Source organism: Macrobrachium rosenbergii, chromosome 54 (assembly GCF_040412425.1).
Source record: "Macrobrachium rosenbergii isolate ZJJX-2024 chromosome 54, ASM4041242v1, whole genome shotgun sequence".
Lineage (NCBI taxonomy): Eukaryota > Metazoa > Arthropoda > Malacostraca > Decapoda > Palaemonidae > Macrobrachium > Macrobrachium rosenbergii.
The window spans coordinates 12,544,118-12,571,522 of NC_089794.1; the positions used below are offsets into that span (position 1 = coordinate 12,544,118).

Below are 27,405 nucleotides of genomic sequence, written 5' to 3' on the forward strand. Positions count from 1 at the left end.
TGTATGCAAATCTTTGGTACGCGTGTCGAAAGTCGCCTATTATAATCAGAATCCTAAACGTGAGGTGTCCTCAGGTCCTGGGCGCCCTATACGATATGGTCTATAGCTTGGGATAGTGGAAACGCCCTCCGGGAATTTCCCTTTACCGTCTTCATCCTGATCTCCATCCATCCTTGGGACAAGGACGGATGATTCCAGCTTCGGAGGATATTCCTCCCACTCAAAGACTCTATTTCTATTTTCCGAATTCACGGCAGATGCGGGACCTCAAACAACGAAACCATTCATAGCGCAAACCACATCCCTTCAAGGGTCGTTCGCATGATGTGTTTTACGAGCCGTGGGTGTGGGCGCATCTTGTTCTTGACTGTTTGTGGCTTCTGCTGTGTAGGTTGTCGGTTTTTTCTTTTGTCTAGATAATTTAAAGGTATTTAACATAGCTGACACGCTCTTCAAATTCAGCAGTGGTAATTGAGACTTATTTCTTTTAACTGTGGCATGATGAAGAGGGTTGCAAGACTCGGGATCGTTAGATGAAAGGACAAATTTTTATTATTATTATTATTATATTATTATTATTATTATTATTAAATTATTATTATTAAAGGACAAATTATTATTATTATTATTATTATTATTATTATTATTATTATTATTATTATTATTATTATTATTATTACCACTACTACTACATAGTGTAGACGTACCACCGAGTTAAAATAAGTGACTCATAAGGTTGGCCCTGATGGATATTCTTTATAAATTCAATTTGATAAATTGTAATTCTTCAGGATTATAATCATCTTTCCCAAGTTACTCAATTCATTTGCAACTGAATCCTCTGATCTTTTCTTTGTGGTTAGAAGAGCAAAACAGGTCAAAGAAAATACAAAAACTGCTCATATTAATCCTGGACAAGCTAATTGAGATATCTTAACCGCAGCTGTTACTCGTGTGGAACCTTCCAGGTATCGTCGATGGTTAAAGGTCGATGACCTTGCTACCTGTAATAACGTATTGACACCTGATTAGCTGAGCTCTGGTGACCATACCTGGCCGATTATGGACTCCTCGTTAAAGATATTTTGTGCCTAAATGCGAGGCTTCATTCGTGTCATCATCTGGAATATGAAATATCATTTCATGAAAAGGAACGATAAGAAAATATAAAGAAAAGGTCTGTGGAATCATTAAAACCTTATAAGGCAATGCACTTGACAAAACTTCTGTATAATTTTGTATTTGCATTCTCATAGGCAGTGGCAGCCGGGTTATGGTAGAGCTTGCAATTGCGTTCCTGATTTTATAAATATATATATATATAATGTGTGTGTGTGTGCATGTTTCTGGAAAATGCTATCCACTGTAACCATTAAAATTCGACAGGAAATGACTGGAACGCTTCATCTAAACGTATGGGTTCGAATCCCACTTATGAATGACAAAGTTTTCATTTATTTCCTTTCAAATTTCAAGGCTTCCAGTGGAATGAATATTCAAAAACATTAAGAAATAGGAAACTAAGAGGTAATTGTTATATATAAATATATATATATATATATATATATATATATATATATATATATATATATATATATATATATATGTGTGTGTGTGTGTGTGTGTGTGTGTGTGTGTGTTTCTATATAAATCTCCTCTAGTAGTGAATTTTCAAGTTAGAACTTTCAGAGATACGAACAACCGTGATCGTAAATTAAAATTTGTTCAGAGGTAAGAAAAATTGTACTTTATTATTATTATATTATTTTTTTAATGTATTTAGGTTTTATATATCATTCGTAGTAATAAAATACTCTATAAAATACAGTACAGTAATAACATTGTGTTTTAGCACCAAAAAACATAAATATTACTGTATGTATTGACTGCGTATATTAAATTGGACTTACGAACAAATCAAGATACTAACAGCCGTTCGGAACGTAACTTGTTAAGTAGAGTAGCGTCTGTATGTCTGTGTATATGGTTGTCCATTGCCACTGTTTCTATAGAATTTAACCAGTTTGCATATACTTCAACATCTTATTGTTCCAAATAGGCTATAATCACAATGATTTTTTACTTGTTGACTTCATGTGGCACCAAAACTATACCGCATCTATAACAGCAAACGTTTAACCCTTATCAGCGTGCGTTTCTATCTTTCTTTGGTCATAGATCAAAAATCTTTTAATGGTCTTTTCATTTCCTTTCTTCGTGTGAATCCTAAAGCACCAGGAATTATCTTCCTAATGGTGTCGGTTCTCTATTAATGAGTAATTTCTATAATTCATCTAATTAAAACTAACCTTCAGTTCCTCATATTCAAAGTGTTGAATATATACTGTAATCAAAGATGGGAAGCTAAGTAATATTTTAGAGTCCCAGATGTCCACACAGTGAAGACATGCATGGCATTTTGTAACTGTTGGTGATAACAATAAATGACTTTTAGTCGTCTAAGCTGAGGTCCCATTATATTTAATAATAAGATTAATTACTAGAAATCTTGTCTCTAGACATGAACATTAATCATGAAAAAGCTTTTAGTTTATTGCCTGCACCTGTCTCGATCGTCTGTCAAAGAGCCATTGTCAAATTGCAACTCAACAGAGACCTCTATGTGTGTGTTTTTGTTTTTCTTGTACTATCAGGGTAAGACAAAACAGTCATTTTACTTCAACTTTATTATTTCATAGTTTTAGACTAAAGACTCAGCAGCTACCAAAGAAACATAAAGCTTCATTTATACTTTTATTTCTATTTCCTTATTGAAATCCTAGACTGATAACCAAAGACTTCTTGATTCTAACTGCTGTCAGAAGATATTCTTGATCCCAACTGCCTATTCCTCAGGTACTTCCGTGGCAGGTTCCTCGGTGGAAGGTTCTTCAGACGTGGATTCCGGAGCAGTCCTTGGCGCATAGGGGTAGAAAGGATACCCCAATCCAAAGCCGTAGGGGTGTGGGTATCCATGACCGAAGACGACTGGCTGAACGGAGGCTGTAAATTCAGGTAAATGTCAATTATTAAGTAGCCATGAAGAGCCCGTCTCTTACTTCACTTAACTACGAGAAGTGTCAAGTGAAGGATTTAATTAGCTCCCACTCTCCTGTGCTTGGAGTATTTGTCGGAGATATCTCAACACAATAACGTCCTGTTAGCAGCATTTAGTTAGAAACCAGTACTATCTTTCATCTTCGCCAGATTATTTGTGCTTTGCCAAAGGGAAAAGTATTTTACAAATTGAAAGGAATGGAGTAGCAAATAATGAAAATTTTTGTATTAGCTTTACTCTATAGATACTTACGGTAGAAGGAGGGTAGGTAGTGTGGGGCTGCAGGGTAGGCATATGGCTTGTGGTAGGCGATTGGATGTGGCAAGTACAGACTGTTGGCGGATCCATGTGGATAAGGTAGATAAGCAGCCGCAGCCACAGCCACAAGGCCCAGTAAAATCTGCAAAGATGAAGATTGAAGACCTTGGAAAAGAGGATGTTTTGAGGAAGACACGATGACAATAAACCATCTTTAATCCATCGTGAATATTAGTAAAATCGGTTCTGTAAATATCTTGATACATTAACCAAAACACGCAGGCATTTATCGTCCAGAAACAGAAATAAAGCAACAACTTTGATAATGAAAAAATTGTGCCAAATCTAGAGGGACATGAATAGTAAGATAGTATCTGTCTTGAAACTCAAAAATCAGTAAAAACTGCCATCAAGAAAAATCTCTCATTATTTCAAATACTCTTGGACAGACGAGGACGTTTCTCCAGAATCCCTCAGACACTCACCGTGAACTTCATGATGACCAGGAAGAAGAAGAACAGTGGACGAGGCTCCTCTGACGATAGTGATGCCGTCACAGACCGACACCTGATATTTATAGGGCAACGGATCCTTGAGGGAAGATGTTCCCTTCCCCTGCGCCTCTCACGCCTTATCAAGGCCATTGGTTAAGAAGAGGACACAAATTCCGGAATGACCAAATTAGGGGTTTGACGGAAACCGCAGTTGTTCACAAAGGACTACTAAAGTAAAGGATCTATCCTATTTGTTATTAAAAAAAAAAAAACGTTTCTTTGAGTTCTTTTGATGGAAGAACGCTCTCTGTTGAGTCTGCCTTTCTCATAATTGCTGATATTGTTTTACTAACAACAATCGTTTATAGGAGAGCAAAACAGCATTAAACATAGTTCCATATTGCTGTGTCTTATGAAACATTGTTTCTATTTTATACTAGGTATCATATTTTTGTAGTCCACCTTAAAAAGAATAGTAAATAAACATGGTAATGCATATATCGTACAAGAGGGAGAAATTAAGAGAAATGTCGGATAAAAAGTGTGGCTGAAGGTTTCACTATTGTACCCTGTCAACCTACCGGTCAATAGGGCCTCATTTTTCTTGAAGGTAGGCTACTACGGCACCGTAATGAAACCTGAATCGTTGGCTGCAACCATTGGCAATGTTAGTTAGTGGAACAGCAACAGAATGTGGATCTGAGAGTCTCCAAGACAAGTAAGACGCACTAACTCTTGATGCCTTGACAATAAAGCCGTAATTACAAGTCTTGTGAAAAGGAATCCATCAACTTTGGCAACTGATAGGAAGGTGACGGCGTGAATGGCGCTGGAATCCATGAAGGCCAATAACATTCCAACAGTGATGGAATAAAAGATCTAAAGCGCAAGACACGTAACGATATCATGTCCACAATTATAGGAAGATTATGGACAGGTATCATCTCAGTCAGTGTTGTACAATAAATCATTCAAGAGCATAAAGAAAGAACGTATCGAACCAAATAGTTATCCAAGTATTGTGACATTCACCATCATCATGTAACTACACATGCACGTGATTCATGATATGGAAGCATGGTATGACATTAACTTATGAATAAAGTCACATACCTCACTGACTTCACCTCTTATTGGTATGTTCCAGATCGCTCAATCTTAGGTGAATGGGCAGTATGTTTTGCTCTAGTAAGGAATAAATAACGGCGACAAAAGTATGCATACATACTATAACGAGATCCTGGTATACTTATTTCTTCACACCATTAATATAGAGGGCATGTCAGTACGGTGGAGAACCAGCTCCACGGTATTGCCTTTATATTTCTAGAAGTTTACAATGATTTTATGAGATTTCTGTTTTCTTTTTGGTATACATCTAGCTAGTGTTAAGTCATCTTTTCACGTTGTATTTGTAGATTATTTTGAACCTTTTTGTGTTATATGATATAGGTCTTATGCTTTCGATTTTTATTGGCATCATTGAACTAAGACAAATTTTCATGTTAATAACGATTTGATTTTCTCTAGAGCTCTTGTTTGAGAATTCTCCATATCAGGATTCGATAAAACCTACCCTTAATTAATATTGATTCCCATATTTTTACATACACAGCTCACGTCTGTTTAAGTAGATCAGAGGATCTTATTGATCTTCAGAGGAACACTAAATGTGACTTCCATAGAGTTTTATGTTCCAAAGTCTTTAGCAAATAGAATGTATATCTAATGGGCAAATATTACACTCCAGTTGGTGGTAACCAAATCTGCTTACGTCCTTGGTAAAATGTGTTTTGCAGAATCCCTTGACTCAAGGTACCTATACGTTTTCTCTTGAGAGACAGGCAAGGATGGAAGTAAAATGTCTATCAAACTTCATAAATTGGAGTAAGTTGGCTGTCCTACACACACACACACACACACACACACACACACACACACACACACACACACACACACACACACACACACACACACACATATATATATATATATATATATATATATATATATATATATATATATATATATATATATATATATATATATATATATATATATCTACACACACATATGAAATCCCTTTCATTTTGACGTGGAAAACCAAAACATTCTTGAACAAGGCTTTTCATACGAAAATGAAACACAGTGGGTTCCTGATTATTTAAAGTGGGTTCAAGATAGATTATAAAAGTCTGTGCTCAGATAAGGAGTCGAAGAAATAGTGATGTGCTGAACCATTACTACTTTTAGTTTTCTGTAAAAGAAAACTATTGCAATGGCTATTTGTCTGTTCGTCCGCACTTTTTCTGTCCGCCCTCAGATCTTAAAAACTACTGAGGCTAGAGGACTGCAAATTGATATAGTGATCATCCACCCTGCAATCATCAAAAATACCAAATTGAAGCCCTCTAGCCTCAGTAGTTTTTGTTTGATTCAAGATTAAAATTAGCCATGATCGTGCTTTTGGCACCGCTATAGGCGCCAACAACACAGGCCACCACCGGGCTTTGGCTGAAAGTTTCATGGGCCGCGGGTGAGAGTTTCAGACAACATTATACGCTGTACAGAAAACTCGATTGCGCCGAAGAAACTTTGGCGCATTTTTCACTTGTTTATATAGTAATCAGAATAGACACTCACTCCCTATTTTTCATGGAAAAACAGTCTTAACTGTTAGTTAGCTTTGGGATACGGAGCAGAGCTAGTTGCTTCATTTGGGAGGGAGCAGCAGTCATTGGTACAGAGTCGATTAAATGGAAAAGTAGAGAAGGTAGACATTTCAGTTCGTATTTTTTTTGGCGGAGGAGGAGGGGTAATTAATGATTGTGCCTCCTGTATACAACTAAGGTTGGGAAGTAGTTTGCCCATTTTCAGAATTTAATTCAGGCAAATAACATTAGAAAGATGATGAAAGGGTTGCATGTTAGTTTAAGTATATCAGTACCTTTTATATTTATAATTTGGATTTTTTTGGTTACAGGATACATCTTCCCAGTTGTTTGGTACTAAAGATGTAAATGAATAATGAATTTGTCCTCATGTAAATTGAATGCAAATTTTACATACTCTCACAAATCAGTTCAGGCCAGATACATATATACATACATACATAAATACACAAGCTGACCAACCCGGCACTGTCCGGGAAAACTCGGAATGACAGTCGATCATTTACCTTAGAAAGGAAGTAACACATGGTGTGGTTTTGATTAACATGTTTATTTAAAGCAATGGACTCTAAACAGAACTATTAATCACAGGAAAAAAGTATTTTCAATGGTAGTACACATACTTTATACAACAAAAGAATTCAAAAGAGATGTAGGAAAATTTTTCTGAGCGTGGCTGGAATTCCAGTCACGTTACTCGGTCCGACGGTATGTTATTTAAAGTATAGGATGCGAAGTAATATTATACATGCATTTTGTAAATACTCATAAAAAGGTGAATGTTCAAAGATGGAAAAAAATATTAGTTTTTCCAAATTAACACAGAGTATCGATAAATAGTGAGCAGTATAGTATACTCACCGCAGTTGCAAAATAACTTGGATGCAGCGTCTATCCAGAGTTGCTAGGAAATTATCTGTTTAGTGAAATTACAAATAAATTATCGCAACAATGTACTTAAAAATAATAACATAGAGAAGAAAGAAGATACTTTACTTCTTAAATTATATAAAAAAAATCAGTTACCGAAGCACATCAGCCTAAAATCATCTTTTTTTTCTTCGCGCCTTAAACACATAAAGACGGCATTTAAATTCCCGCCAGTCAAAAGCCCCGTTAAAGTGAACCCCAGGTGCGATTTAAATGCCCTGATGGGGTTCAGAAGATGCAGGTGTCCGCTGACTCACGCAAGTGAATTAGGGGGGAGGAGGATGATTTAAACCATTCGTTCGCCGGGAAGAATTTAAAGGTTTTCATTTAAACTGAACTGAGCTTTTTGATTCAGCGGAGTTTAAATGCCTCTCCCCTTTTTAAATATAGAGGCGGTGTTGCCATTTGGTATTAAGTGATGATATTTTACTAAAATGGACTTTTAAGTATTTATTAAATATTTTAATGGGACTTTATAGTTTAAAATAGTTTTTAAACTTATGTTGGATTTAATATTGTTTAAAATCTCGGATGAAAAGGTAACATATATGAGGTATTTCATGTTTAATGTAAGTGTGTCCTTGCGTGAATTAGATCATAAGAAATGTAATATCAAAGACTTCTCTCTCTCTCTCTCTCTCTCTCTCTCTCTCTCTCTCTCTCTCTCTCTCTCTCTCTCTCTCTCTCTCTATATATATATATATATATATATATATATATATATATATATATATATATATATATATATATATATATATATATATATATATATATATGTGTGTGTGTGTGTGTGTGTGTGTGTGTGTGTGTGTGTGTGTGTGTATCCCAAATACATGTATTCATACTACTCGTGTTAGGCTTCAATTAGACGGGATGGTTTAGATTCCAGTCTTCAGTCTAATTGAAGCCGAACACAAGTAGTATGAATATGTATAAACAGTGAAGTTGTCTGACTATTTTGTGATATACATCCATATATATATATATATATATATATATATATATATATATATATATATATATATATATATTGATTTGCAACCTCACTTTTATCTCGCATCATCACAAATACCTCTTCTAATAACTTTTGTTTATTTAAGATTGTGATCATGGACACATTAGCACCACAAAAATCCAGTATCGGTGTTTTAACTATTAAGTGGGAATCTATTAGTCCTTCCCTTTAGGAAATGAAATATGCAAAAATCAGGTTAAAAAAATAGTTCTTTAGATGAAATAAAAAAAAAATTTATTAGACATAAGATGAAGAATAGACTGGTGACATCCTTATATCAAAATAGAAAATCTGACGTTCATGTGGAGTTTCGAATTCCGACCTTTGACCTCTCCAGGGTAGACCTTGACTCCATTACCTCACTTCTCACTGGCGGACTTGACCCCATATGGGTATAGGGGGTAAGGGTAACCCACGGGATATCCGTGATATCCGTAAGTGAAAGGATATCTGCTTTCAGGAGCCAGGAGCCCGTTAGCTGGAATGATCAGAAAGCATTAAAGGAGAAAGAATGGTTTGGTAATTAGTGCTTTGTAGATAAAGAGATTGCAGCTATAACTATTAGTAGAGTTAATTTAGAGATTTGTGAATATAATACTTCGATAATTACATTGGGTTAGTCTTCGCTAATTTGTTGTTTGAGAAAAGTTGGAAGGGTATCCTCGAGAAATTACGTTGTGATATAACTGAAATACCCTCAAGATGCTTAAGGGTGTAATGAGTGCACCTGTGCTTTCGTTTAAGGTAAAATTTTAATGATAATATTTCATTGTCCCAAAAATAAGCCACTTAGTAAATGAAAATACCAGTAAACATAAACAAAGGTCAAGTCTCTTACGGAACGTGTAGACTCCGGTGTCCTCATCCTTGATGGCATTGATGAAAGGGCTGTAGAGAGGGTAGTGATGCCCAAAGGGCAGCAGCAGGGAAGGGTCGGCCTCGGGTTCTGGCAGGGGCACAGCCATGGCCACAGCCACCAGGCACAGTAAAATCTGTGGTAATGAAAGGATAAAATGATTGAGAATACTGTAGAGGGAAATCGTAATAGATATATATATATATATATATATATATATATATATATATATATATATATATATATATATATATGTGTGTGTGTGTGTGTGTGTGTTTGCATGTATATATTATATATATACATATATATATTTTTATATCATTATAAACAGGTTAACTTAAAAAAACTCCACATGTCACATTCACATAGTAACGAAACAGAAAGCAAACATCTCAATGCTTCCCTTGTACTTCAAGAGCATAAATAAAAACATGGACATGCATAAAAACAAAGCAAATATGGGCATCTTTTTGCTTAATCTTCTTTTTGTAAATAAAAAAAGAGTACCTAACTAATTAGCCTTTAACATTGACAAAATAATCGCATAATTTTTAGATCGTTAAAACCGAAACATTTACATCGTATGATTTAATCCAGAAAACTGGAAAATTTAACGATGTAATTTGTCATTATACAAAATGTTCGTGAACCAAATATCCATTCGTGTGCTGAAATACAAATGATTTACATTCTTCCATAATATTCATATAAAATCGGTCCTCATTTTCCTTTTAAAATATTCGCAAAACATTAGGCTTTAGAATGCTGTAATAATAATGTGATAATAATAATAGACAATGAAAGGCTTTAACAGTTCTTATGAAATGTCTTCGCCAAGATTTAATATACTTATCCTTCATTAGTTAAGCAAAACTTACCGCGACCTTCATCATGGTGGAGTGTTTGAACTTGCTAATCCTTCTCTAAGGATCTACTGATGCTAGAAACCTATGGACAACCGTATATATACCCCCTAAATATCCTTGAAAGATAAGGGCCGTGACAACCACACCTGCCCTAAGGTAATTATGCCTCATTACCTGAGTATGTATCCCCTCCCATACCGACCGAGGAAGGAAGCTTTTGGTCTGTCTTTGAATTTACAAGAGTTTGTTGATAGAAGAAGTCAAATTGCTCAGGACTGTTTGTACATATTTTTCCTCCTCCTCCTCCTCCTCCTAGTAATACTACTAATCCTACTAGTGATACTACTAGTAACCAGTGGTACCCTCCTCCTCCTCCTCCTCCTAGTAATCCTACTTATCCTACTGGTGATACTACTAGTAACCAGTGGTACCCTCCTCCTCCTAGTAATACTACTAATCCTACTAGTGTTACTACTAGTAACCAGTGGTACCCTCCTCCTCCTAGTAATATACTAATCCTACTAGTGATACTACTAGTAACCAGTGGTACCCTCCTCCTCCTCCTCCTCCTCCTCCTAGTAATCCTACTAATCCTACTAGTGATACTACTAGTAACCATTGGTGCCCATGGAACCTCCACGGTTAATTTGGGTTATCTGAAAGAGTCCGTGAATAGCATTTTTCAGATGAAATCCGGGAGAGTACACTTCTCCTTTATCAATAAACTTCGGTAGCTATTTACTGCACGGGCTTTTGTCCCATTTCCTCTTCCTACCTTCTCCTGTCCTCTCTTAAAATTTCTTTATTACGTGAAAACAGGTGATTATATTTCATTGAAAGGTGGTGGTGACTTTCACTAAGTGATCCTCTGAAGATGGTTAACTTGTGAGAGAAATCGGTCTAAGTTTAAAGGTCTAGGGTTAAGAGGTCGCTGATCCTCTGTAATTCAGATGCCTCATAGACGATTGTATTTTCGTAGTAGCCTTTTCTTGCTGATGAATGATAACTGTACTTTCCTTAAATTAAGGTTTACCATGTCTGACTTTTCAAACAAAAAGGTCAAAGCCAAAGAACAGGTTATAGTATCTTTATTGAAAACCGTTATGTAAGCCATAGAATTATAGTGACTTCGTTTCTTTATTATTGAGTTTGCTTATTAATTTCCCTTTATCAAAAATAATAAACCTATATTTTTACTTTGTTAAATCATAGGGGCTCATAAGCACTCTTACATAATACTTCTCACGGTATAAACAAATCGGGTGATTTATTGCAAGTTATCTAACGTCACAACGGCCAGGGTCACCACCGCCAAAATTAAGTTTGCCGGACAAAGAAAAAATATTTATAAAAATTATTTTCAAAGATTTTATTTTATAAAAAATTCTTAAAATTAGTCAAAGAATTAGTAAAAGCGTTCACATATTTGTTGATAAATGGATGCTGATATACTAGCTATCTTGCCCTCGTTCAGAAAAATCTCATGTTTGCTAAACTGTGCAGTCTCTGAGAAGACATAGTTATTTTAGTTGAAATAATGATTTTATTATTATTTATAGGGAGGTCATGATCGGTGCTGAATTATGATTGGCTGCCCGGGGCATAGCTATCTTCTGTTTTCGTCTTGCGTGCGAGCGGCGTTGTAGTGCTGAGGAAAAACCTCAATTTCGATCCTCGGATGCCGAATTTTGACTCAACTGTCGCTCGGTGCATGTCTCCTGGCTGCCGGGAGGAGAAAGGTTTCTTGCTGAGAAGACGTATGGTCAATTTGGTCAATTACTAATGTTCGTGATTATGTCTTTTCTTGCTATTTTCTGGTTATGGACGGTCCTGGCATGATTAAAGATAGCCCCTATTATTAGAAACGCATTATTATTATTATTATCCTATTATAACCAGGCTGCTCGTCTTTCTTATTATTATTATTATTATTATTATTATTATATAAGTGTAAAATGCCATATGTAAAATTACTACTCAAACTATCATACATAAACAAAGAGGTGTATTGATCTATTCCAGGTGCAGAACTTGAATTTGGCAGGAATACTTACGGCACCGGAAGCCAGTACCTATTTATTTTGACAGCTGAAGTCATTAAGTCTAATGTCACCCATGTACATCTCTAGAAGCCATTGTTCGAATCGTGGTCCAGGTAGGTGCACTTATCAGATATAATTCCCTTTGGGCAAAAAGTTATTCAAAATAATTATTAATGGGTTATCTGTGCTATGATATATACAATATTAATGGGTTATCTATATATATATATACAGTATATATATATATATATATATATATATATATATATATATATATATATATATATATATATATATATATATATATATATATATATATATATATATATATATATATATATATATACATACACATTTGTATATGTATATATATATATATATATATATATATATATATATATATATATATATATATATATATATATATATATATATATATATATATATATATATATATATATATATATATATATAGTTCTTCATTGGAAGGTTGGTAGACCTCTCGGCTAGCACGCTGTTGGCCCAGCGTTTGACGCTCTGACCGGCCAATGAAGAATTAGTGGTTCGGATTCCACAATAAGCTGTAGGTCCCGTTGCTAGGTAACCAGTTGGTTCTTAGCCACGTAAAATAAATCTAATCTTTCGGGCCAGCCCTGGGAGAGCTGTTAATCAGCTCAGTGGTCTGGTTAAACTAAGATATACTTAACTTTATATGTATATATAGATGTATAATTTTATATCTATATATATGTGTGTGTATGTATGTATATGTATTATACATAAATATATAAATCCCTTCACTGATAAATCTTTCATCGTCTGTGACGCTAGCCCATTGTCTGTTACCGTCTTACATATTTTTCTGACTTCCTTGTAGCCAAATTCATCTGTCATAATTATATTTATGGCCACATTTTTTTTCTTCTCCTTAATTGTAAGTGACAATTATCAAATAAACTTCCAGCCACTGTTCTTACTTATATACTCATTCACTTGCCCATTTAGTTACTCTGCGCAAACTCATAATCTGACATACTTCTTCCTTCATCCTTATATATAATTTACTGTTAATAATCATGCATTTCAAAAATTCCAGTTCTTTTTTTAATACATTTCCACAACATATTCTTCATTCTTATTTAGTCAGGAATTCCTGCCATCAACTATGCCAGATTTTTCTGTGTCAGTGACCTGTGCATTTAAATCATCTAGCACGACCGTTCTCGAACATGCTTTTTTAACCATTTTTAATACGAATTCTTTCTTTATTTATTCAGTTTTATTTCTCCGTAGGATTAAAACGAAACATTGTTCCTGTTGTAAAATGTATTTTTTTTTTTTCACAATAGTAAATGGAGAGAGAGAGAGAGAGAGTAAAAACATATCATCAGTAACAAAACCGAGACTAATTTAAAACCAGAAAAAATTAATGTCCCTAGAGAGAAATAAAAAAAGCATTTGATAGTAATTCAGGCATACACAACAAACCCATGATCCTGAAAAGTCAGAAGAGTAATTTAGTTCAGTAAGAATCCCAGCGTCTTGACACTAGAAATCCAACACTCCTAGAGACTGAAACTGCAGTCTTGAAGTCTAGCGACGACCGTAGGCGTAACCATGATAGCGAGGAAGCCCTTGGTTGTAGGGGAGTGGGAATCTGTTGCTGTAGGTGAGAGGGAGATCGTGGCCGTAGGGGAGGGGGATCGATGGCTGTAAGTCAGAGGAAGGTTCAGGCCATAGTGGTGGGGGATGTAGGGTTCTGTAAGAGGAAAATCAGTAAAGATAATGTAAAAAGAACTGAATTATGCAGACATTTTGCGCAAATGTATCTCAGTCGCTAATGAAAAAGTATCTCAGTTTAACGACCACTGAGCTGATTAACTCGCCTTTCATTAAAACGGGCTAAGTACCACCACTCATCTCAAACTTGTTATTAACAGCCATTCAAAAGGAGCCAATTCCATTATTCTTTTATACTCACGATGGTGATAAGTATTGGCTTGACCGCCGTAAACGGGAGGTGATGGGACGTGACTAGCAATGACAGAAGTGGCAGCTGCTGCCATCAAACTCAGGAGAACCTGTAAAGAAACAGAGACAGAAAACGCCTAAAAGTAGATTCTTTAATCATATAACTCGAATTAAGGGCACTGCAAAAACACTCGCACATGAAAATAATGTAATTGTTATTGGAAAATATTCTGCAGCATCGCTGTCCAGGAGAAGGTTTAGAAAACGAGGATCTCAAAGGTTCACATGGGTGGTCAGTGGTACCGTCCATATTCACTTTATTTCGTCTTCATTTTTCCTTGCAAACTAAAATAACAGCCTCGCAATTGGATCTGTCCTGTCCCACTTGAACTGCAGGATAATACTGCAGTATAACAGTCATCTCTTTCCCAAAAATTTCGAACAGTATAATGCTATTACCAACATCCGTTCCGCAAAGCAGTTTCATCATCATAAATGAGCGGGAACCTTACCCTAGCTGAGAATTTGGTGGAAACTTGCTATGATAAGGTGCTAGTGTCATTGATTTGAGGGACAGCTCAGCAAATATGGATAAAATACTAATATTTCAGATGGAATGGCTTGGAGAATCTCTGTACTTAGACGACATTTAAATCTTGTAGGGATACTTGTCATCTTGAGCGCGTGAAACCTGCTTATTTCAGTCCGTTTACACATTTCAGTTTTGCGTAACGTTTGAGATCCTTTCTTTTGGTCAAATCGTGGAATAGTCACAAAATAGGTTATCCATATCGCCAGTGTAAACACGGCTCTACCTATTCGTTTGTATGTAAGACAAAGCTTTATGAATTTGTACAAAAGAGGTCCCAAACAGAATAGAAATGGCTCAAAATACTAATCCTCTGTAAGACCAAGTTGAATGAAATATGACGAAAAATAATAAAAATCAAATAGTTTAAATAGAGTCTTACCACTGCTTTCATGATGACTGCTTGGAGATCTGCTTGTCGTTAGGATACTGATGCTGAAACCCTACGTGATACTGATATATATACCGAAAATAGAACCTTGGAAGGCAATTTTTAAGAGCCTCCGCCCCACTTAAATGAGTTATTCTACTTTGAGGACGAATAATTTATTCCAATTAAAATTCATATAACATTAAAAATGCTTGGGCTGCAAGTATAAGAGCATAATTTCCTAATTACCAGACTCTAACAAGGCGTCATTCTTACAGTGTTTAAAACCAATGGTAATTTAGGAAGATTCAGAAGGTCTGAAAAATCCTCCAAGCAATAGTTATACATTTTATCCGGCCAATTACGAAAGCATATCAAATCGCATTTAAAAACTTTGTGAAAATTTCGCTTGTGTCAGAGAAATCTAAATTTCACTTTTACTCTCAGTGGAATAATTTACAGTATTCCTTATGGGAATAAATCAAATGTTCACATGTCTACAAAGAATTGTATTAGTTTAATAGAATTAAATATTGCGATTCCGCCATTAAAAGGAATTGGACTTTTTACTTAGATTTAAATTCTATTTTATTTCTTATTTAGTAAACATCAACCGATATTAGGGAAATCTCAGTTCCCATTTTATCTATGACAGTATTTCGGCCATATTATTATTAATAGTAGTAATGGCAGTTATAGCAGTATTGTCTTTAAAGTTGCCATCGATTTCATTATTATTATCATCATCATTATCATTATCGTTGTAGTTCTTGATGATAATGATGAATTTCATATTATTAGTTTTAAGAGAGGGAGGGAAAAAAAAGTAGTCCATTGCTCTGATTTCGGCAGAAGGTTTTCTTTTTAATTTTTTATCACTAAAAATTGCAAAATAATGGAACAAATGCCTCGTAAACTAGGTGTCCCAGATTAAAAAATGGGAGTGACCAACTGAGTATTTTTTGCTTTTTATTTACTTCCTATTTAAAATTCTGAAACTATCTTTAAAATTTCCAAAGTCAGACCTTCGCAATGCTTGCTTATTAAACTATATATTCTGTTCGTCCATATAATTACACACAAAGTATTTAAGATCCGTGGGAACGTCATCCTAATTTATCGAACCGTTTGATATGCCATTGCATTTCATTCAGTGATGTTAGGCAATGAAAGCTTTGTTCAGTGCTTGGATATGTGACCACTAAAGAATACCAGGAAACATCCTATTTTCTACCAGAAATAACAGTGATTACAAACAATCAGATAATAAAGGCAATAAAGTCAACTGGCTGATCTTTCAAAAGAAAACAAAGGGTTAGAATCAATTCTGAAATCAGAAGTTTGATATTAGATTCACCATTTGTTTTTATTTTTCGTTAGTGTTGTTCTTAAGTTACATTATGATCAAATGATTGTGGATTTTATTCCTAATATTAAGCATAATAACAACAACAACAATAATAATAATAATAATAATAATAATGAATTTCTACCTCACAGCCGGATCGAATGTGCGTTAATTTTCAATAACAACAGCAATAATAACAATAATTAAGAGCACGCTTTGTCCGTCGAAATAAGCAGAATGTTATAATAACCACGTGATTCAGGTGTTCTGTTATGCGACGCACCCGTTCTGGGAAGCGCGACTCTCTTTACCTGCAATTAAGGCGGCCACAAAGCCACTAGCCGACACACTGAGCGCTTCCCCGAAGGACGAGGCGCCTGCGTTTTCAAAGTACATATCATATCTTCGCGTTTATTATCTTGAGCAGATTTTTCTTACGCCGCGAGGTATGTCAAAGACTTGTTTGAATGACAGCAAGTAAGCAATGTTGAATTCTCATTTCATAATTTATTTCTTCATCTCCTTTGTAATTTATATTGTACTTTGTTTTTCCGTACACGGTTGCTTTCCCTGTAGAGACCCTTGTGCTTGATATTAATAATAATAATACTAATAATAATCTAATAATGATAATGATAATAATGATAATGATAATAATAATAATAATAATAATAATAATAATAATAATAATAATAATAATAATAATAATAATAGAGGTATCCCAGGCGTAGGAGCATTCAGGCACAAATGAATGGTTGATGAAGAAAGCTAATTTTATGACATTGTCGTTTCGAGAACACAACCCAAAATGATTCAACATGGTCGTTTAATGCACTATCAGGTTGTCAAGACACACCAGTCCTGAAAGTCTTGATAATGTTCAATTGAGGATAAAAATAAATAAATCTCACTATCAGTGTTACATTATCCGTCATTGCATGACAGGTAACCAAAACTATTTGTATCTCTCTACACTTAAGTGATTTTTTGGTGGTCAAATTGGACTTTTTAAGCAATCTGGGTATAATGCAATATTTAGGGTTGCTAATAACGAATATGAATGCAGAATTGTAATATTTTCAAGTTAGCTCAAGATGTTTCAAGCGACGTAAATTCGTCAAAATAGCAAGGCTATAAGAGTGAGTTTTTAGGGGGTCAAAGTAGACTTTTCATTCAAATTCAGTACAATGTAGTTTACTTGGGCTACAAATGATAAATAAGGATATTTTCCAGTTTGCCTGTAATACAGCTATTTTTCAAATTACATAAAAATCGTGAGTGGCATGGATTAATGATTTTTATTAGGGGAGGGGATCAAATTGACCTTTCATTCAAACTGGATATAGTTCCGCATTCAGTGAGGCTGATGATGGAGGTTAATGCAAAATTGCAGTATTTGACAATGTGATGACACTAGAGTAACTTTGCACGTAACCTCAAAATCATCAACATGGCTAGGCTATAGACTTGTGGTTCGTTTGGGTCAAATGACTTCCTCATTTTCAGTGTTTATCATTCTTGAATCCACATTCTCCGTCAGTCTTCATAAGCTTTTTAACACTTTCTCTCATGTGATCAATTTCCTTTTTTAATTTTGTCTAGGCCTATTTCACTGTAAATGTAATTATTTTTTCTTGAAAGACTAGCAAAACTGCATAAGCATCACGACTGCTGTGAGAGATAAGAAAACTATAATTTTCATCAGCCAAACTTCCGAATGGATGCTGGAAAAGTTGTTTACGTAATGATGAAGCAGCCAGGTGCCACTTACGTAAAAATAACATATTTAAATTTCGACAGATATTCACTTTAGGAGCGTCTGCTCGTGCATCGTGGTATCTATTAAAAGTATGGAATGATTGGAGATCTAATGGTATATGCTTTTGGCCCCCATACGTAGTATTCTTTTCATTTATCTACTGATAAAGTAACCAGCCAATCTTTTTCCATACTTATGCAGACGCTACCTTCCTCAATTGTAACCATTTGGGTGAACTCTGATTCTTAAAAAGTGTTGTTTTTGTGTCGTTAACTGTTGTTCATTTCTCACAGTAATTATTAGTAAATTTATTTTATCTGACTAAAAGCCATTAAAGAAGGAAATTACATTTTATAACCTTAATTGCATCAAGATCTTCTGAAGTGTTTTGCTTAAAATTCTAGAGTCCTTGGAGAAGACTCCACTCTTTACGCCAATCAGAATAATAACTGGCAACTCGTCCATGAAGAAAAAATATCGAATAATTAGCACTAGAAGAACATTTCTTTATTTTAAATCTATCGTGAAGAATACTGTATTAAACTTAGCATTTTGTCACAATGGACATAATCACAAAGACGAGATAGGTATAAATAAATGGACGTTTAGAGTTAAAAGGTTAGTGCTTTTAGGCAACCTTCTCAAAGACTTAATGACATCATCGACAGCCAATGAGAGGACAGTAAATTTCTCGCCTAAAATGAAAGAACTGGGTGGGGTTCCCCCAGTTTATGCGTTGCAGTTTGATGTTATTTCAAACACTTTAAATGTATATCATTCCTAAAGACTTACTAATCCTTTCTCTAATATGATAAATTTTGTGTATTAGGCTACACGTATCTCAGCCTCTTTCTTTGAAAAGACTTATTATATTTTTTACTCAAAGAAAACAAGGTAAAATTGTAAAGCACCATTACTGTATAGAGAGAAGAGGGAAATATATTTTGTAACATGGGGTCTCCTTGCTGCAGCCTGTTTTAGGGCATTTGCCCTTCCTGTACTACTGTAGAATACTGTTCTCCAGTGGGAATGTCTGCCTCTGCCAGAGATTTATCTCTTTTGGATAAAGTGGCTCGCAGTGATAGGTTTCTGTTTCTTAACATTAGCAGTTATGACCTTGGACCATCGACGGATGGCCTCTTGTTTGTCAATTTTCATAAGTTGTATTGTAACAGAGCACTTTTGCTATCACAGTTGATCCCTGATCCCTTTTTTCCTGCCGAGAGAGACCAGATATGCCGAACAGCAGCACTGATATGCAGTAAATGTGCCTCGGTATCGAACTTCTCAGTTCCAGGGGTCCTCTATTCTTCACACCATTGGACTGTGAAACAGTCTCCCTGAGGATGTGTAACTGGATCGTGAAAAGTTCAAGCGAAGATGCAATGTATTACTACCCTAAAACAATGCTTGTATTTTACTGACATTTTTATCTATTTGCTTATTCATTTGTTAGGTTATTTTTTCCTTTGTAGTAACTGATCTCTTCTTTCTGTGTTTCCTATTACCTTCTGTTACTTCTTTCTAATGAACAACATGTTCTTTGGAAGATTGAATTTCAAGTCAGTGGCCTCTGTTGGCTTGTTCCATATGAATAGAGTTCGTCTTCTGAACAATAATAATAATAATAATAATAATAATAATAATAATAATAATAATAATAATAATAATAATAATAATTAATAACACATAAATTGAGGTTAACATTTTCTTCAATGATCAAGTGCATGCAGTTTATGCCTTCAAATATAGCAATTGTTATTGTTATTATTAATATTGATAGCTCTAATTACTGTAGCCTAGTCAGGTATGCTTAAACATAACTGAATGCCCTGCCTTCATACAAATTGTATGAAAGCAATGCAAAATGATAATATAAAAATAAAAACAGCGTTACATCACTCCTGGACAGGAATGTTTTCATTTACTATATTTGATGACGTCTTAAACCATAGTTATGAAAGAGGATTAGCAGGCCTTTTCCACTTTCGGTGTTTACCTCCATGATATATATATATATATATATATATATATATATATATATATATATATATATATATATATATATACATATATATTTTCTTTTTCATGTTCAGTAAATCAAAACATTTTGTTCATAATAAATTTAATCGGAAATAATAATAATAATAATAATGTCGAAAATATTCTCGCATAACAATGAAGTAATAAGCTGGATCATGTCACTTTTTTCGTATAGCGTGTGAGTGTGAATGTGTTGTTGTTATTTTATTCTTTTAGAAAGAGAACGAGTTATATGGGAAATGATAACTATGAAACTGATAAGTAAGAACTTTTCTTTTTATTTAAATCATTTTCTTATACAAACTTCCTCATTCTGAATGTATATCATTCTTGAATCCACATTCTCTACTAGTTTTTATAAACTACAATACCCTCTCTCATAAAATCCACTTTCTTTTTATTAAAAATCTATCACCCTCTTTCATTCAAAAATTTTATCTTCTTCAAGCGAGACAGGGAAAACTATATGGCAATTACTACTTTATAGAGAGAATAAAGATCTATAATTTCCTGTAAAATGGGTTTTCCCTTTATTCTTTTATATAAATTGAGAGTAATAATCTCGTAAATGATCCAGTGATAGAATGTATACTTCCAAACATCTGTTGCCAGTAATATTCATAAATCTAAATATTTTAGCCTAGTCAGGTTTGCTCCACCATAACAGAAGACAGTAGCCTTAAAAACTTTTAAAAACTTTATATATATATATATATATATATATATATATATATATATATATATATATATATATATATATATATACATGTATGTGGTAAAAGTGACTAACTTGTAGTGGATGCAAAATAATAAACAATTATGATTATATGAATAAATTTTAAAATTGCTTTAAACGCTTATGAAACATCCCTCCAAATCAAGAGGAATGTTTTTGTGTAATGGTGGTGGTTGTTTTCAACCAAAGTTAAGAAATGGGCTGCAGAAGCTGTTTACGTAATGATAAAGCTGCCAGGTGTCATTTATGAAAAAATAGCAAGTTTAAATTTCGATAAATATTTTAATAACCGCTCATCGTGGCAGTTATTAAATTCATTGAATCGTTAAAGATGTGAAAACATACACTACTGGCCCCTCTACATACTATTCTTAGAATATATCCGGCTAGGTTTTTTTTTGATACTTATGCAGACGCTACTTTCCTTCATCGTAGCCATTTGGGTGAACTGTAATTCGTTTTGCGTCGTTAATTGTTGTTCAACTATCACAAGAATTATTTGAAAATATGTATAATCTGATGAAAAAAATTAAAGAAGGAAATTACATTTTGTGACTTTAACTACGCCAAGATTGTGTGTAGTTTTTTCTTATTATTCTATAGTCCTTTATAAGACTCCGCCCATTTGCCATCAAAAACGAAAACTGGCTAGTCTTCCATTAAGGAAAATATCGAATAATTAGCACTTAATAAAGAGCATTTCTTTGTTTTAAATGTAACTGAAAGAATGCTATATTGAATTTAACACTGTGATAATGGACACATACACAAAGACGAGATAGGTATGAATAAATGGGCATTTAGAGTTGAAAAGTTAGTGTTTTAAGGCTACCCTTTAATGACGTATGCAGCAAGAACTCTAAAATGAAGGAGCTTTGTGGGGTTCCTCTAGTTTATGCGTTGCTGTTTGATGCTTTTCCAAACCTGGTCGAAATTTTTTATTAATTTTTTATTTTTTCGTTTCTTGTGTTTGATGAATATGAGTCTCAGAAAAAAAAGCATGTTAAGTAATGATTTATTTAATAACCAAAGATAAAATGCTCCTAACAACATGATCAAGGGGTCATGTCATGTTTTCGTTTATCATGTCAGTGTGCGTGTGTATTATTACTTTTATTATTCTTTAAGAAAATGACTGAGTTATTATCATATATAAAATGATACATAGTGCTTTAAAAACTTTTATCTTTCTTTGAATGATTTTTTCATCAACATATTTCTCCTTAACCTTTCTAAGGCTGTCTATCCTATGATAAACTTCTTTTTATTATGTTTATTGAAAAACTGATTCATTTTTTATTCAGAGAACACAGTCAAAACAATTTTCTTTAAACATTGTGATTAACCTTCAGTAAATTGAAGTGATGATTTTTTAAATGATAAAGTGGGTGGATTTTCTGTATTCATGCATGATCATTACCTATCCATAAGTTCCTACAGGGTATGACCATATATATATATATATATATATATATATATATATATATATATATATATATATATATATATATATATATATATATATATATATATATATATACACATATATATATATATATATATATATATATATAAAAATGAAATTAATTTGCGTGGAGTAAATAGTGACTCTTAATAGATTGAAACAAATATAATATAAAAGCTAATAATAAACGCTCTTGTAATATCCATCAGTGGCCGAAATGTTTTTGTTTGCTACGGCTTATAATGAATTTGGGGGGCTGCGGAAGCGCTTTCACTTTCTCTGTGACCACATTGGCGTCGTTGCCAGGTTTCACTTAAGTAAAACGATTGAATCATTCGAAAAATATTACTTCAGGGTGTCTCCTCCTAAACCTAAACCTTGGTTAGTAATAGATATTCATGATCACTAGAGGTGTAATAAGATAGGAACTTTATCACCGTATTTCTCAACTATAAAAGTAACCAGTTAGTCTTTTCCGTCTCTTATTGAGACGCTATCTCCTTCAGTGTAGCCAATTGAATGAACCCTGGCAATTACAAAAAAAGTGAGTTTACATTGATAAATGTTATTTCTTCATAATAATGGCTTTAGAACAAATATATTTTCATATAAAGGCATTGAATAAGAAAATGAAATTTTATTGCTTATATATTTTGAGATAAATTTTAGTATTTTTTGGTTATTACTCCAGACTCCTTGGATTCGTCCTCACACCATAAAAACATACTGATAACTTCTATGGAGAAAAAAAAAGACGAATAATTAGCACCTAAAGGTATTTTTTTTTTGGTTACACATGTATTCGTAAATCTTTTTGATATGTATTAAAACTCTTTGACAGCCTGCATGCATAAAAAGAGCAGATATATGTTCATAAATCACTGTTAAAAGTTTGATGATAGTGACATACGACAATTTCATGACGTATATAAGTGTAGTAAATGACGTCATCAACTAGGAGGAAGGAACCATCGGAAGCTCATTCAGGTTTATGGGTTGCTTTTTGAGTTTCTTACAAAATTGTCCGATATTTTCCTTATTATCCCCCCTTTCGTTTATCCCATGATAGTTTGAATTAATGACTGAGTCACTAAATATAAGGATGTGAGAGAGGTGCGAAATAATGAGCAGGAAGACAAGTACTGCTAGTTTATTGATGAAGTGAGCCGCTTATAAAGTGGGATGCAGACGTCTGCGTACTTCGCAGAGACCGCGGGTACAAAGATTTACAGGTGACCTAAGGTCAAACTAATTCTTTACAAAAACAGGACAGGTTCATACAGAAAACATAGTGATCAGTGATGTCTAACACAACATAAATAATTCGTTACTTGTACATAAAGCATGATTGTTTAGAAAGACAATAAATATACAATTTACAATTATGGAGATAAACATATATTCTGATTGACCCTAGGTCGATGTGAAGGCACCGCAGAAAATGGGATGTTCTCTATAGAGAACACGTTGAGTGGGGACTTTACAATACTCCCCCCTCAAGACTGAGGCAACGTCTGAATCAAAGCAGGTATCTGCTGGGGCGACGAAAGGGGCCTCACTTTCTCGATGTCAACTGGAGAGGGTGGTCGCCTTCTCCAGTGTCCTCTGGAGTGGTTTATTGGGGTGCCTTTCTGTCTGGTTTCTGGGTTTTCTGGGGACACCCACGCCTCCTTCCTGCGCCCAGGGCTGTCTGAGGGGGTGCCACATCTTGCAGGAGACTTTGGGGTCTGCCTCCTTTGCCCTCCTCCAGGAATGCAGGTTTGAGACAATTTATAGATATCCAGTCTTCCCGCCTGTGGATGGCTGTTTGGAATGCCTTCTTGTTCCTTTCCAGTACAAGGAAAGGTCCTCTGTAGGGTCTAGTTAAGGGTGGGTGTACGGCGTCATCCCTGACGAAGACATGGGTGGCGGAGGATAGCCTGGGGGGCATGAAGTGGGACGTCCTTCGGTGAAAGTCCTTTGGCAGGGGGCGAATTTTCCAGCCCTGTCACAGAGCCTCTGCGTCCCTATGTCGTCCCTGTCCTCTGCGACGAGTTCCCCCGGGACTACCAGAGTCTCCCCGTAGACTTTTTCCGCTGAGGAGGGATTGCTGTTGGCTCTGGGGGCAGTTCTCAACCTGAGGAGGACCCAGGGCAGCTGGTATTTCCAATTTTCGGAGGAGCAGCGAGCCATGAGGGACGCCTTCAGAGACCTGTGGAATCATTCCACCATTCCGTTGGCTGTGGGGTTGTAGTTGGTGATGCTGTGGTGAGTGGTCCCCATTAGGCATGCCAGGGCAGTCCACAGGTCGGACAGGAAAGCAGATCCCCTGCCTGTTGTTATCTCATCTGGGACACCGAACCGGCTGATCAAGCTGGAGAGGAGGGCTTCTGCGCATGCACTAGAGGTGGCTTCTTCCTTGGGCGTAGCTTCGGGCCACCTGGTGGAGCAGTCAAGGACTGTCAGAAAGTATCTGACTCCTCCTGATGGGGGAAAAGGACCCACCACGTTGACGTGGGTGTGCCTGAAGTGCCTCTTTGGCTGGGGGAACTTGCCCACTCCTGATTCAGTGTGCCGTACTACTTTGCTTGCCTGACACTGCATACACTGCCTTTCCCAGGCCATCACGTCTTTCCGTATGCCATGCCAGACGAATTTCTCTGTCAGCAGCCTGGTTGTTGTCCTTCTGGAGAGGTGGGATGTGTCGAAGGTGTTTCTCCTGGGTTCTGGAAAAGATTAGGATACCGTCGACGTAGCAGACGCAGAAGTCCAGGTCCCCCAGGATGCTGTCCATCAACCTCTGGAAGGTCGTGCCCGCGTTCCTCAGACCGAAGGTAGAGAAGGCGAAGACGTAGGACCCGAAGGGCGTGACAATGGCGGTTTTGGGGATGTCCTCCGGCGCTACTGGTACCTGAAAATAAGACTTTAAAAGATCCATTTTGGAGAATATTTTGGCCCTGTGGAAAGAGGCTGTCAGGTCCTGCATGTTTGGCAAGGGGTAGTGGTCGGGCTCTGTTGCAAGGTTCAGCCGCCTGTAGTTGCCGCAGGGCCTCCAGGTGCTGTCCGCTTTCTGCACCATGTGAAGAGGGGAAGCCCATGGGCTGGGAGCCTTTCTGCATATGCCCATTCTTTCCATCTCAGCGAAGGCCTTTTTGGCCTCCTGAAGGCGCTGTGGGGGAAGCTGTTGGAACTTTGCGTGCGTCGGGGCCCTTCGTCTTGATTCCGTGTTTGGCAGGAGTCCTGGGTATCTGGCGGAGCTCGGGTTTGAAAACCTCTGGGAACTCCTTCAGGAGGGAACCGTACTGGTGGGGCATGACTGAACAGATGGCGTGCTCCCTGGGGCCAGGCGACAAGGGCAGGGACTGGCAGGACTCGGTGTCCAGCAGGCATTTGCAGCTGACGTCGACTGCCAGTCCAAAGTGGGCGAGGAAGTCCGCCCCCAGGAGTGGAGTCCTGATGTCCATGATGATGAATTATCGACAGGAGCTTGGTGCCGTAGGAGAGGATGGGGAACCATTTGCGGCCGTCAGGGAGGCAATCAGGTCTGGCGGGCGTCTGTGGTCCTCTCCCGAAGGCGGAAACACTGAACGCATGGCTCCAGTGTCGACCAACATCATCCTGCCGGAGACCGCGTCGCGGACATAGAACCCTAATGGTGAGGGGCCCCTTGGGTGTTTTTGCTGCTGCTGCCATGGTGGTCTGTGTAGTTGGCTGCTGCCTCCTCTGTTTTTTGAAGGGAAGAAAGGTCAGGGGGCTTCGCACCTCCGGGCAGCTCTCCTGAACCTCTGGTGGTAATAGCAAAGCCCCAGCCCCTCCCTTTCTGCTGGTGGGATGGCCTTTTCTGCTCGATGGCATTGACGGGCTCCGTGGTGGGGTCCTTCGGCAGGAGGCAGATGGCGGAGTGTGCAGGCGTGGTTGCCCACTAGGCTGCCTGCGTGGAATCAGTCAGCTGCTGCGCCACCCTGATTAGGTCCTCGACCGGCAGGGTATATGTGTCCATGATCTGCCCACGGACCTCCAGCAGTAGCTGCCACAGAAAAATCTCCTTCGACAGGCTGATTTCTTTACGCCTGCCACTGCTGTCAGTCTCGGGGAGGAGGAAAAAAAAGTTAAGTATACCCTAATTTTACCAGACCACTGAGCTGATTAACAGCTCTCCTAGGGCTGGGCCCGAAGGATTAGACTTATTATTTTACGTGGCTAAGAACCAACTGGTTACTCAGCAATGGGACCTACAGCTTATTGTGGAATCCGAACCACATTATAGTGAGAAATGCATTTCCATAACCAGAAATAAATTCCTCTAATTCTTCATTAGCCGGCTGGAGACTTGAACTCGGGCCTAGCGAGTGCTAACCCACAACTCTATCGACTCACCCCTGGAGGGCGTGCCACGCTTCCTAGAGGTTTCCCTCCTGCCAGGGGTTGAGGGTGAGGTAGAGGACACGGGCAGCTCTCTCAGAGACCGCAGGGAGCAGGTCTCGACAAGAGTGGATATTAGTTCTTGGAAGGGTGCGGGGCCCAACGTCGTCATCAACCAAGGGGCGATCTTCTTGTATATCTCCTCCAGGAGGGTGTTGATGGCGATGTCCGCCTTCAACACCTCGTCTGTTAGGCCTGATACCCTAAACTGCCGCTCGACCCTGTAGAACCAGGACACTGCGTTCTCCCTGGTAAATGGCAGCAGCCTTATGTTAAGGTCTGTCTTTGGTTGGTCCGTCAGGGGGTCATCGTGTGGGGCGCAGCTACCGGTGTGGAGGTGCGCGCGGGAGGGGGTTGCGAGAGGGAGGTGTCTGCCTCCGAGAGGTTCGCGGTAATTTGTACGTGGTTGAGAATGTCCGCGTCCATGCTCATTTTGCGCTCTCACTTGGAGTGTGGGGGAATACTCACGCCAATACACTCTGGGGGAGCATGCCGTGTGGGTCCGCTAATGACGCTGGTGACCTGCCGACGA

General features: G+C 36.9%; 2 protein-coding genes and 1 long non-coding RNA gene across 3 annotated transcripts in view; 1 reads left to right on the forward strand and 2 right to left on the reverse strand.

Annotated features, from left to right (window-relative positions):
* Positions 1 to 2,845: 2,845 nt before the first annotated feature.
* LOC136834750 (uncharacterized) lies at positions 2,846 to 3,919 on the reverse strand. The gene is made up of 3 exons (XM_067097353.1): positions 3,802 to 3,919; positions 3,311 to 3,458; positions 2,846 to 3,003 (listed from the first exon to the last, which is right to left on the reverse strand). The coding sequence occupies exons 1-3, from the start codon at positions 3,811 to 3,813 to the stop codon at positions 2,846 to 2,848; spliced, it is 318 nt and encodes a 105-aa protein (XP_066953454.1). The 5' UTR covers positions 3,814 to 3,919.
* The window catches only part of LOC136834752 (uncharacterized), a 38,591-nt gene continuing 14,067 nt past the window's right edge, over positions 2,882 to 27,405 (forward strand). Inside the window, exons 1-2 of the long non-coding RNA XR_010851869.1 lie at positions 2,882 to 3,015; positions 12,172 to 12,304. This is a non-coding gene — a long non-coding RNA (uncharacterized lncRNA). The remainder of the gene's footprint in view (positions 3,016 to 12,171; positions 12,305 to 27,405) is intronic.
* Positions 13,667 to 15,171, reverse strand: LOC136834516 (uncharacterized). Its single transcript, XM_067097110.1, has 3 exons — positions 15,134 to 15,171; positions 14,173 to 14,272; positions 13,667 to 13,950 (listed from the first exon to the last, which is right to left on the reverse strand). Exons 1-3 carry the CDS (start codon positions 15,143 to 15,145, stop codon positions 13,757 to 13,759), a joined length of 306 nt encoding a protein of 101 aa, XP_066953211.1. The 5' UTR covers positions 15,146 to 15,171; the 3' UTR covers positions 13,667 to 13,756.

Coding starts and splice junctions, on each gene's coding strand:
- LOC136834750 (XM_067097353.1), bottom strand. Junction 3,004..3,310: donor CTACCTACCCTCCTTCTACC/GTAAGTATCTAT, acceptor CTGAATTTACAG/CCTCCGTTCAGCCAGTCGTC.
- LOC136834516 (XM_067097110.1), bottom strand. Junction 13,951..14,172: donor AGCCAATACTTATCACCATC/GTGAGTATAAAA, acceptor TTCCTCTTACAG/AACCCTACATCCCCCACCAC.